The sequence below is a fragment of the Melanotaenia boesemani genome, chromosome 3 (assembly GCF_017639745.1).
Source record: "Melanotaenia boesemani isolate fMelBoe1 chromosome 3, fMelBoe1.pri, whole genome shotgun sequence".
NCBI lineage: Eukaryota > Metazoa > Chordata > Actinopteri > Atheriniformes > Melanotaeniidae > Melanotaenia > Melanotaenia boesemani.
The window spans coordinates 2,046,334-2,059,250 of record NC_055684.1 but is presented as its reverse complement, the minus strand read 5'-3'; the positions used below and the strand labels follow the sequence as shown (position 1 = coordinate 2,059,250).

The window sequence follows — 12,917 nt, the reverse complement described above, 5'->3', positions numbered from 1 at the left end:
GCTGCACAGAGCAAACAAGCTGGTGCAGCTGAACTGTTGCAAGTTTAAAAAAGATCGTGGGAAAAGTGCAGGTGTGGAATCCTCTCACCAGGAAAACAGTGTGTGAAGTTAAATGTTAAGTCAGATATTTACTGATTACTCTGCTTTGTTTTGCTTTGGTTCGACAAAATAGACTTCAACCCCCCACATGTCGTTTTTCAGTAAATATGTGTCCAAGTCATCACCTGGTTTACATTCAGTGGATTGAGGCGACTAATGCTTCTTTTTTTATATTATGAAAAGACTGAAAATATATCTCCATATGGAAATAATTACAGTGCATCTCATCTGACTTTTCATCCATAAAAAACCTAGAAATAAAGGCTTCCTTCATGCACCGTGTGTGTGTGAGAGAGAAAACTAGACGAAAAGAGAGGGCTTTATTAAGCCAGCTGACTTGGAGTCTGTGCAGCTCCTGAACCTGTCCCAGCTGTCAGCAGGTTAATTAATTCCCACAGAATGACATCAGGGAAATTTCCCGTTTAAAGTCGAGGAAATGAGATGCCGTCTGTGGTTACAGAGCAGCTCATTAAAGAACAAGCTTTAGCAGAATTTCTCTCGTGTTGTGAAATAACAGCAGGAAGACTGACCTCACCATTAGACTGGGATACAGCTATTCCTGCTACAGGCCGACTAATAAACCCTGATTACAGGCTGTGTTTCTGGTTCTGATAAATTCAATTATAAATGAAAGAACGTCTGAAAAGAATAATTAAAATTGTTTTCAGGTGAATCTTTTGCTTTTCCAAGATAAATTTAATGTTCTGTTTGCACATTCAGTCACACTATCAGACCACGTTTTTTACATTAGAGGAGCAACTAAACAATGTTCCTGATTCACCAACATGTCCTAAAAACACATTTTTTCTTCCTAACTGTCGACAAACTTTTTACAAAGATTGTGGCATTCATGAAACTCTTTGTATCTATGAAGACTCAGGAAAGTTTATGCTGTTTTCTGATGTTCATTTTAGTAAAATACAACTACAAACATACAGTCTTGTATTTAAAATTACTTTTGTAATTTACAAAACATGCTGTTACTTTTAAATGATGCGCCGCATGGTGGCAGCAAGCCATAGTAGGTCCCATCGCACGGTTTTCTTGTTTTAGATGCATTTGACTTTCTTTCAAGACGATCACTGTCCAGGTTATTTTTCACACTGGTTTGGAGGCTGTAATGTTCAACTAATTTCTTGGCATGTTTTGGGCTCTTTCAGGACCTATGATAAGATTCCATGGCAACAAAGGCCAACAGATTGCATTATATCTTGTCTCGGATCCTCCATCGGGAGCTGCAGGCAGTGGTGCTCCATCGTTTAACATCCTACAGGGTGCCGGACGTGTTAGGAAAGCACGAAGTCATTTCTTTACAAGCTGTAGTAGTTTCAAAAATGTTTCTCTTTAGCCACGTCACCTCCAGGATATTGGCCCTGATGCGTTCAGGACCCAACTGCAGGTTGATGTTGGCATCACGATGTTAATCAGGATGTGTTCATGGACCAGACTGCAGGCTGTCATCCAGGTTCAGGGGCAATTAATGATCTGTTTGTACCTAAAGTTGACTTTATATGATTTGATTCTCAGCGTGTTTATGTATAACCATGTTATCACTTCAAAAATGAGGAAAATTAGATTTCCGTTATTAATATTCTTTATTTTCTTCTGGTGTTCTGTTATTTTTCCTGGTCTGTCTCTGAACACGGTCCTTCAGTCTCATGACCTTTTATAGACCTTTTCAGGTATTTACCTGCAAACTTGGACCAGTTGATCCGTCCTTTAAACTCATGGAGAGATATGAACAATATCTCTCAGTCTACGAACACGCTGGTGAATCTTTTAAGAAGAAGCTGGTGAATGAGGCTCATTTATTCTACATGGATTCATCAATTCAGCGATCATCAGCCTGAAAGCTTTGATCCAAATTAAATTTTAAAACATGAAAGAACATGCTGTTTTTTATTTAAATGTTTAAGTTGTTCAAGTTGAGACATCGTCTCATATTGATCTATGGATCCTGAATCCAGTCTAATCAAACTCATATCATGGCAGAGTTCATGACATCAGTAAACACTGAATAATTTTCCACTGAATCAATACTGTGATAAACGTGATTTACGGCCTTCATGTCCCTCACCACATCATGTCCATCAGCTCTCCCGGGTTTAAACCAGGAAGCATACAGGTTGTTTTCCTTCAGAAATCAGATATTTTCAGAGAAAACGGATGTTTGGATGCTTCTGGGTGGAATCCAAGGTGTCTGAGAGCCCCTGGTGTAAATGTCAGCAGCACGAGCTGTGTGATGGATCAGAGACGAGGAACCCTTCCCTACTGCAAGCAGAGCAACAACAGCCTGAGCAGCCATCTGTTTCTGATTCATCTCTGCTCACATACATCTACTCACATTTCACATTTCACTCAATGCAAACGCCATCCGGGCCAATCAGGGCAGAGCCTCCGTCTTCTGGAACATTAGACCCGTTCACCACCTGCAACGTGAGCTTCAGTGGGGCAAACACTGACGCCTGAAGCTCAGTCTGGTCCAACTCCAAAGAGTTCAGCCTAGCTTCTCCAGGACAGAGGGTTTCAGGAGGAGGACGTTGGAGCCAGCAGAATGAAAAATAATCTCAGCAAACTCTCAGCTTTGGATGAAAACGTTTGTCTAATGCTGCAGAATAAATGTGGATCATTTTAGTATTTAAAGGAAAAGTTTATTAAATAAATAAATTGCTTATTTAAATTTTATTTATAGATTATTAAATTTAAACCTTTAATTGTTTAAAATGTGTTTATTTTAACCCTGCATTATTTTAGTAAGTAAATTTCCTTTTTTAAGCAGCAAAATCTAAAGATTTGTAGTTTTTTGTTAATAATCCTGATTGAACTTTAAATCCGCTCTTCTAGCAGCTTGATTTTATTTTATTGTTAGCTTGTTGCTTTTCTTGCCTGTGCAGGTTCACATACATGATAAATAAATGGATCATGTCATTTATCTGACAAGGCTTCAGCTGTTAAACTGGAGCTGGATTTTCTTTAGTTACTAACCTTTAGGCCAGGGGTAGTCAACGAAGGGAGATCCAGTTAGAGGAAAACTTTTCGAGCCAAAGTCCAGGAGATCACAATGACTATTTAGTGATATTATATATATATATATATTTATATATATATATATATATATATATATATATATGTGCATGTGTGTGTATTTTTTGTTTTATTTAAATGTATTTTAGTGGACAACTTAATCAAAGTCTGATAAAAAGCATTTAATCACATTTCAATACAACCCAGTACAAAAATCTTTTAGTATTTTAACTGCTCGAGTCCAGCCTGTCGCTAGTCGCTTCTTTTTAATATAGTTGCTAGTTGAAAACTCGCTAAATATAGCGCCAGCGTAGGAAAGTGGTTAGCCGAGCTCTGATGTATGCACCAGTGTTTTTGGTGTATGAGAAACCCACACACTGACAAACGTTTCGCATTGTACGGAATTCAAACTGCGTTTAAATGTGTTAATTGTTTAACATGTTAACTTTTTTTGTAATTAACTAATCATAATTAATGTGTTAAAGTCCCCTAATATATATACATATTAGGGGTGGGACTAATGTAAATGTGGACGCTACTCGTGTTTGGGTATTAATCTGGAAGCACTTCCATCGTCGGCACTGACAAATAATGACCAACGTGAGGGAAAGAAGGAGAAGGAGGAAATAACGGAAGAAATCCTAACAACGGCTTTTTGTGCCGTAGTAGCTGCTTCCTCTGGACACCTGTGGATACAAAGTCAGGACCTGATCCAGATTTCTGACATCTGTCTTCAGTGACATAAAAGTAGGATGACCGTTCAGACTGAGGTGGCCTTGACAAAGATCTGATATGTATGCCATCTAGTACCACGTATTAAAGTATCCTGGGTCGGATTTGTGCTTTTGAGACGGAAATAAAAAGATCAGATATGGGTCGGATATGGACAATAAAGTCCCATCTGAGACATTTCTGCCTGCAGTATATATGGAGCCTTTAACTAAATTAATACAGTGTTAATATCGGAATGTGTTAATGCTGGAAATGTTATCAGAAAGGTTAGGAACCCCTGGTGTAGCAGATACCTCTTCTGGGCAATGCTGTTGGTCTGAGTTTCTCCTTCCTCCTCACTGGAAGCTGACCCACACCATCCTTGTCCTCGCAGCAGGTGAGGAAGATGTGATTGCACGGGTAGCTCAGACGTTGGGGGGCCTCGCAGTCCTGTCCTCCACGTCGCATCCACAGGCCGAGGGCACAGCAGCTGCAGCACACCTGCACATCCACACAGCCGGTGATGAATGTATCAGCGAGGTGCCCCTCGCGTCTCTAATCACCACCTCCTGTCTGGCTCTCCAGTTTCTGACCTGCTTAACAAACAGCCGAGTTTGAGAACAGACTTGGCCGGTTCATCCAGCTACAAAGACTTTCAGCCGTAAGCTGAACCACATGTCTTACAAAGAAAAGCAGACTATAGCTTTTCCCTGCAACCTTCCTCTAAAACCCGGTGAGTGAAGGACTTGGCACGATGACTTGGCTCCACTGCCTTTACAAATGAACGAATGGCTCGGAGGCCGGAGCAGAAAGTTTCCTCGGTGGAGAAATGCCGTCTGAGCCGAAGGGCTCGCTTCCATATGGAAGTATTCACAGCTCATACATTTCAACCTGTTTGCCAGTAAACACAAATAGACCTCCCTGCTGGCTCACGCCTCACACGGAAATGTCACTCTGATTAAAACAAGGATGTTTCAACACTTTCAGCTAAAAAAATAAAAAACAGGCACAGCTCTCCTGACTCATTATTCCCAGTACTCAACTTTGAACTGCTTTCATCTCCACTTTCAGCTTGAACTATTAAAATCTGTGATTCATACCTTCCTTTTCTTCTAAGGGGGAACTTTAATTACTTAATAGTTTGTTTTATGAAGAACCTGATGGATAAATGTGTTTGTCATCCACATATGATCTCATGTCTTAAGGTTTAACTGTTTCTGTAGTTTCTTTCTTGTCCATTTTCCAGTGCTTGTACCTGGTGGGAGTCATCTCTGCACGGGTGTTCCTCGTCACCTTCACACGTGTGTCCTGCTCGGGCCGAAGTCACGCCTGATTCACACTGGCTCTCCTTCACGGTGCTCAGGCAGCACTGCTTCCACACCATACTACAACACAACCACACACAAGATTTCATTTCTGATTTGAGAGTTTACATCATCCTGGAAACAACCATGAGGGAATCAAACCACCTGTCAAACACTGTGCAGGTACATCAGCACCACATCCTCTGGACCTTGTAGATTGTAAAATGGTTATTTCTGTTATTTCTCATTCCATACCATCTTTATTTATAGGGCACTTTAAGAAATGACAAGGCTGACCAAAGTGCTGTAGAATAAAAAATAAACATAAAACAGACACGCATTACTTTGAAAATATTTATAACCAATAAAACCAACTAAAACCAGAGTAATGAAATTTCAGACAACTAAAAGTCACTGTCCTAACCTCACTCCGGGTTGAAGGCTGGGAATTAAACAGCAAGGTGAGATGTAACTAAAAAATAAACCACAGAGCTTTTACAGGACAGTAGCCAGCTTTTCAGGCCCAGCTGTACAGCTAGATCATAAAGTTCATAAAGTTATCATGGGCCATCGAAACCTCCCAACTGTGTGATAGCAGGCTTGTTGTAAACACGGATCATGCCCTGCGTCTTCCCCGGAGACAGTAGATCGGATGGGTGGCCTTGAAGAGACACTGGACACTTTAAAGTACTGAAAAGTGGTGAACTACATGCAGCAAACAGAGCCTGGTGGAAGCGAGGATGTGTTGTGTCATCCAACGGTCCCTGAAGAATGTGATCATACACTAATTTAGAATATGATCACACGCTAAGCTAGAATATGATCACATGCTAAGCTAGAATTTGATCACATGCTAAGCTAGAATTTGATCACACGCTAAGCTACAATATGATCACATGCTAAGCTAGAATTTGATCACATGCTAAGCTAGAATATGATCACATGCTAAGCTAGAATTTGATCACACGCTAAGCTACAATATGATCACATGCTAAGCTAGAATTTGATCACACGCTAAGCTATAATATGATCACATGCTAAGCTACAATATGATCACATGCTAAGCTAGAATATGATCACATGCTAAGCTAGAATTTGATCACACGCTAAGCTAGAATATGATCACATGCTAAGCTAGAATATGATCACATGCTAAGCTAGAATATGATCACACGCTAAGCTAGAATTTGATCACACGCTAAGCTAGAATATGATCACATGCTAAGCTAGAATATGATCACATGCTAAGCTAGAATATGATCACATGCTAAGCTAGAATTTGATCACACGCTAAGCTAGAATATGATCACATGCTAAGCTAGAATATGATCACATGCTAAGCTAGAATATGATCACATGCTAAGCTAGAATATGATCACATGCTAAGCTAGAATATGATCACATGCTAAGCTAGAATTTGATCACACGCTAAGCTAGAATATGATCACATGCTAAGCTAGAATATGATCACATGCTAAGCTAGAATATGATCACATGCTAAGCTAGACTTTGATCACACGCTAAGCTAGAATATGATCACATGCTAAGCTAGAATATGATCACATGCTAAGCTAGAATATGATCACACGCTAAGCTAGAATATGATCACATGCTAAGCTAGAATATGATCACATGCTAAGCTAGAATATGATCACATGCTAAGCTAGAATATGATCACACGCTAAGCTACAATATGATCACATGCTAAGCTAGAATATGATCACACGCTAAGCTACAATATGATCACACGCTAAGCTACAATATGATCACATGCTAAGCTAGAATATGATCACATGCTAAGCTACAATATGATCACACGCTAAGCTACAATATGATCACATGCTAAGCTAGAATATGATCACACGCTAAGCTAGAATATGATCACACGCCCCAGAATATGATCACACGCTTAGCTACAATATGATCACATGCTAAACTAGAATATGATCACATGCTAAGCTAGAATATGATCACATGCTAAGCTAGAATATGATCACACGCCCCAGAATATGATCACACGCTTAGCTAGAATATGATCACATGCTAAGCTAGAATATGATCACACGCCCCAGAATATGATCACACGCTTAGCTAGAATATGATCACATGCTAAGCTAGAATATGATCGCATGCTAAATTAAAGTCTGATCACACGATTAGCTAGAGTCAGATCGCACACTAAAAGAAGAGTGATTACAATCTAAGCTACAGTATGATGTATGAAGCTCAACATGACTGATACGAGAACAAAGAGGTTCTGATGCACCTGCCCCCTGGGATGGAGACTTCTTAAAAACTGTTGAGTAAGAGTTTTATTACATAATTTGATTGGTGGTTTTGAAAAGTAATGGTGTAATGTAATATATTTAAACATGAACCAAACTCAGGGAAACTGTTACAGTCACTCAGCCATTCCTCCAGCACTCCCCTGATTCTTCACACCAGTTCCTGATCCACTCATCAGCGTTAACCCAACTTGTCACACCTGTTCCCCATTGACTCTCCAGTCCTTATATACTCCACTGTCTCAGTTACTCCTTGTCGGACCTCAAACCACACACCTTATGGACTCACTCCCTCTCCATTCCCTGATTCCTCAACCCTACTACCTCCTCCAGTACCGGTACCAGTATGTTTATCTTCCGTGTACTATTCATTAAATAAACCCTTGTTAACGTGCCCTTGTCTCTCTGGAGTCTATGTGTAACAGAAACACAATAAAGTATCACATTATAACGTGATACGTTTCAAGTTTTTACAATAAAGTATCACGTTATAACGTGATACGTTTCACGTTTTTACAATAAACTTATCACGTTATAACGTGATACGTTTCAAGTTTTTACAATAAAGTATCACGTTATAACGTGATACGTTTCACGTTTTTACAATAAACTTATCACGTTATAACGTGATACGTTTCACATTTTTACAATAAAGTATCACATTATAACGTGATACATTTCACATTTTTACAATAAACTTATCACGTTATAACGTGATACGTTTCACGTTTTTACAATAAACTTATCACATTATAACGTGATACGTTTCACGTTTTTACAATAAACTTATCACGTTATACCGTGATACGTTTCACGTTATTACAATAAAGTATCACGTTAAAACGTGATTCGTTTCACATTTTTACAATAAAGTATCACGTTATAACGTGATACGTTTCACGTTTTTACAATAAAGTATGACGTTATAACGTGATACGTTTCACATTATTACAATAAAGTATCACGTTATAACGTGATTTGTTTCACGTTTTTACAATAAAGTATGACGTTATAACGTGATACGTTTCACGTTTTTACAATAAACTTATCACGTTATAACGTGATACGTTTCACATTTTTACAATAAAGTATCACATTATAACGTGATACATTTCACATTTTTACAATAAACTTAACACGTTATAACGTGATACGTTTCACGTTTTTACAATAAACTTATCACATTATAACGTGATACGTTTCACGTTTTTACAATAAAGTATCACATTATAACGTGATACGTTTCACGTTTTTACAATAAACTTATCACGTTATACCGTGATACGTTTCACGTTATTACAATAAAGTATCACGTTAAAACGTGATTCGTTTCACATTTTTACAATAAAGTATCACGTTATAACGTGATACGTTTCACGTTTTTACAATAAAGTATGACGTTATAACGTGATACGTTTGACATTGTTACAATAAAGTATCACGTTATAACGTGATTTGTTTCACGTTTTTACAATAAAGTATGACGTTATAACGTGATACGTGTCACGTTTTTACAATAAAGTATCACGTTATAACGTGATACGTTTCACGTTTTTACAGTAAAGTATCACGTTATACTGTGATACGTTTCACGTTATTACAATAAAGTATCACGTTATAACGTGATACGTTTCACGTTTTTACAATAAAGTATGACGTTATAACGTGATACGTTTCACGTTTTTACAATAAAGTATCACGTTATACTGTGATACGTTTCACGTTATTACAATAAAGTATCACGTTATAACGTGATACGTTTCACGTTTTTACAATAAAGTATGACGTTATAACGTGATACGTTTCACGTTTTTACAATAAAGTATCACGTTATAACGTGATACGTTTCACGTTTTTACAATAAAGTATCACGTTATAACGTGATACGTTTCACGTTTTTACAATAAACTTATCACGTTATAACGTGATACGTTTCACGTTTTTACAATAAACTTATCACGTTATAACGTGATACGTTTTATGTTTTTACAATGAACTTATCATGTTATAACGTGATACGTTTCACGTTTTTACAATAAACATATCACGTTATAACATGATAAGGTCGGATTTTTCTTTTATTTGGGTGACAGTTCCACGCTTCCGTAGTAACACAGCCTTGGGTTTGATTAATATATCCCTCGCCAGTTTTCAGAACTTACTCACAAAATTCCTCTATTGGATCAGGGAGGCTGTTCCTAATCTGGAGGAGGATGAGGAGTACAGAAGACAGGTTCAGGAGCCACCCACAAAGAAAAGGAGGACACTGGGAGAAGGCACGCAACACCATTTGGCACTGGAGGTGAGCACTTGCTGCTTGTTCTGATTTGAATCAGATCATCAGATCAAATCTAATGAAGATGCTGGCCATTTGATATAGTAATCCTGACTGAAATGTATATTGTCATAATATACAATATTTTTAAAAATTATATGTCATTGCATAGGTATGTGACACCATTATGAGCCATGCCAAGGACAGGTTTTCATTCACCAAGCACCTCGTCAGCGCCACTCTGTTGCAAGGAGACTTGTTCCAGCAACACAGCACAAAGTTCCCAGATTCAGCACTGGAAGCCACAGTGGAAGCCTATCCCTCATTGGATAAGGCCAGACTTAAGAACTGTCCTTGATCTATGAAAACGAGGAGTTCCAGAGTTGCAGTGGTGCATTGGCTCTCTATCAGGTTTTGATGGAAAACAATCTTCAAGACACATTCACTGAAAGCGTAAGTCTTCTAAACATCCTCATCACCACGCCGATGACAACATCAGAGTCAGAGAGGTGCTTCTCTACTTTAAACAGGATAAATACTTTCCTTGGAAACACCATGGCACAAGATCAGCTCAATGCTCTGGCCATGCTCTCTATAGAGAAAAAACTGACGAGACATTCCTGACTTCAACAACAGGGTCATTGAGAAATTTGCCACACAGAAAGACAGACGAGCAAAGTTCTTGTACAAATAATAACTCTCCACCTCATTCAGTTCATCTTATCTCTGTCTGTCTCTCTCTCGCTCACACACACACACACACACACACACACACACACACACACACACACACACACACACACACACACACACACACACACACACACACACACACACACACACACCCGTGCACACACATTGTTGATTTGTGTAGGTTCAGTTGATATCATAGCTGTACCTGAATTTTGTTTTTGATACCGTTTTTTTTTTTTGTTTTGTTTTTGATACTGTTCCTTTCTAAAGCCTAAATTCCTATGTGAATTGTTAATATACTTTATCTGTAATTTTGAGAAGAAAATTAAATTATTATTGTGGAATTTAAGCCATTTTCTGACTGTTAATTTGAATGGTTATACTGGAGTAGGCAGGGAAATTTAGCGGCACATCAGCCCCACCAAGAATTTTTTTCACCAGCCGCCACTGCATGCAATACAGTAATAACAGGCAGATTTTAAGGCATAGTCGTGAATAGTGATTAATCACGATTAATTCATTTCTAAGCTGTGAATAATCAGATTAAAATTTTAATCATTTGACAGTTTTTATCTGTCTGCAGCACTGCTCTGCGGTGAATTTATTTTTCTTCTTTCTCTGTAAATCCCACTTACAGAAATCATGATCCAAAAATGTGTCAGGCTCACACATCAGTGTGCAGGAGGTTTGAAAAAAAATGTTATTTTTTAAACAACGTGTGTCCGATGTAGTGAAAAATGCAGTTTAAATAAATTTGTGAATGTTTCTTTTAATACGAAAATGCTTCATTTTGCAAGATATATAAAAAAAGTGTGGGAAAAAAGAAATGATTTCCTAACCAATCATTAAAAACCGTAATACGGAGTTGTTTAAAATGATACTCCATGTATCATTTTAAAAACAATAATATTCATTACTGGAGGGAACTCTAAAGCAGCCGCTATCTCCTACATTCACATCCTACAACTTGAGACTGCTCTGTAATCCTGGAATTCCACTTTTTATAAACTTTGATCAGCCTCCTTGTAGTTTTTAGTACTTTATAAAGAAGATGGTGGATGGGAGAACACACTACTCCTTAATACCAATGAAAAGATATTCATTTAAATAATCACATATACTTTATTTCATGGCAGCTGAACATGTGACTTACCTGCAAACAGAATGCTTGTCATTCAGCTCAGGCATGTGGCTGCAGTGGAGGTTTTCTCTGGCCCATCTCTGGCCGGCAGTGCAGCAGTCCTGCAGCAGGACTTTAGCTGAAACACCAGGATCTACAGCCAAGACACATGCAGATATGCACACATCAACAAACACAGTGCTGACGAATTTACAGCAGCTGTGCAGTAAATCCCGAGTCTGCTGAGCTACAGACAGAAGCGTGCACTGAATACAGGAAGCTGTCAGACAGAAGCATATGGTAGACTGAAAAATTATTATCATACTGAAGAACCATTCAACACGCTTGTGAACTAACAGTGAAACCATCTGGACCGCGGCTAGATGTGAAAAGTTAGAAGTTTGACAGGCGACATGCAGGCTGCGACAGCCCAGCAACAAGGACGACTGTTTCTCCATGACACGCTGCAGCCGGGCCTGCTTAATGGACTCAAACCTTTCCTTTTTTGTTTTCCAAACAATAACAAAATATGTTTGAGGTGGTACTACAAAAAGTACCAGGAACAATGAAAGCCCCCCTTCTCCAATTCTGGTGTAGTACCATGTAACTAAAAGGACCTTAAATAAAGACTTTCAGCCGCTGTGTGGATCAGGTCATACTGTTATTAACCTGAAAACAACAGAACAGACCGCAGCAGAACAAACAAGAATTAAACCGGTAACACAACTAGAACCCGCAGATCATGACATATGGAAGGATATATGGTCCTCCCTGAAGTATGGTTGAAATGTTGTGCCAGACCAGAAAGCCAGACCTCAGACTCCAGCAGTTTTTAATCCCCTAAGAATTAACATGTAGTCCCCAAATCTCAAATTTGCATCTAATGAAGTGTGAATAAAACAGTTCTGTTAATCTCTTCGGGTTATCAGTTAAACTTTTCTTATATCCTTTTAGTTTGTTTAATTTTTTTGGAAACACATATTTATCCACTAAAAAGAGAAAATTCAAACCCTCCAGTGCTGCTCCAGTGAGGCGCCAAACTGTTCCAAGGACTGTTCCTGGAACTGTTCCGAGGATGTTCCTACGACTGTTCCTATGACTGTTCCTGGGACTGTTTCTAGGAATGTTCCTTTGACTGTTCCTATGACTGTTCCTGGGACTGTTTCTAGGAATGTTCCCACGACTGTTCCTATGACTGTTCGTGGGACTGTTTCTAAGAATGTTCCTTTGACTGTTCCTATGACTGTTCCTGGGACTGTTTCTAGGAATGTTCCTATGACTGTTCCTATGACTCTTCCTGGAACTGTTCCGAGGAATGTTCCTACAACTGTTCCTATGACTGTTCCAAGGACTGTTCCTGGAACTGTTCCGAGGATGTTCCTTTGACTATTCCTATGACTGTTCCT

The 12,917-nt window shown here is 38.7% G+C and overlaps 1 protein-coding gene across 3 annotated transcripts in view; it reads right to left on the bottom strand.

Moving 5' to 3' along the window:
• Positions 1-12,917, bottom strand: part of fbln2 (fibulin 2) — a 167,020-nt gene that overhangs the window by 72,287 nt on the left and 81,816 nt on the right. For all 3 annotated transcript variants that reach the window (XM_041981731.1, XM_041981734.1, XM_041981733.1), the window contains exons 3-5: positions 11,545-11,665; positions 5,090-5,219; positions 4,149-4,335 (exon numbers count right to left, since the gene is read on the bottom strand). In XM_041981731.1, coding sequence (XP_041837665.1) covers positions 4,149-4,335; positions 5,090-5,219; positions 11,545-11,665 — 438 coding nt within the window. The remainder of the gene's footprint in view (positions 1-4,148; positions 4,336-5,089; positions 5,220-11,544; positions 11,666-12,917) is intronic.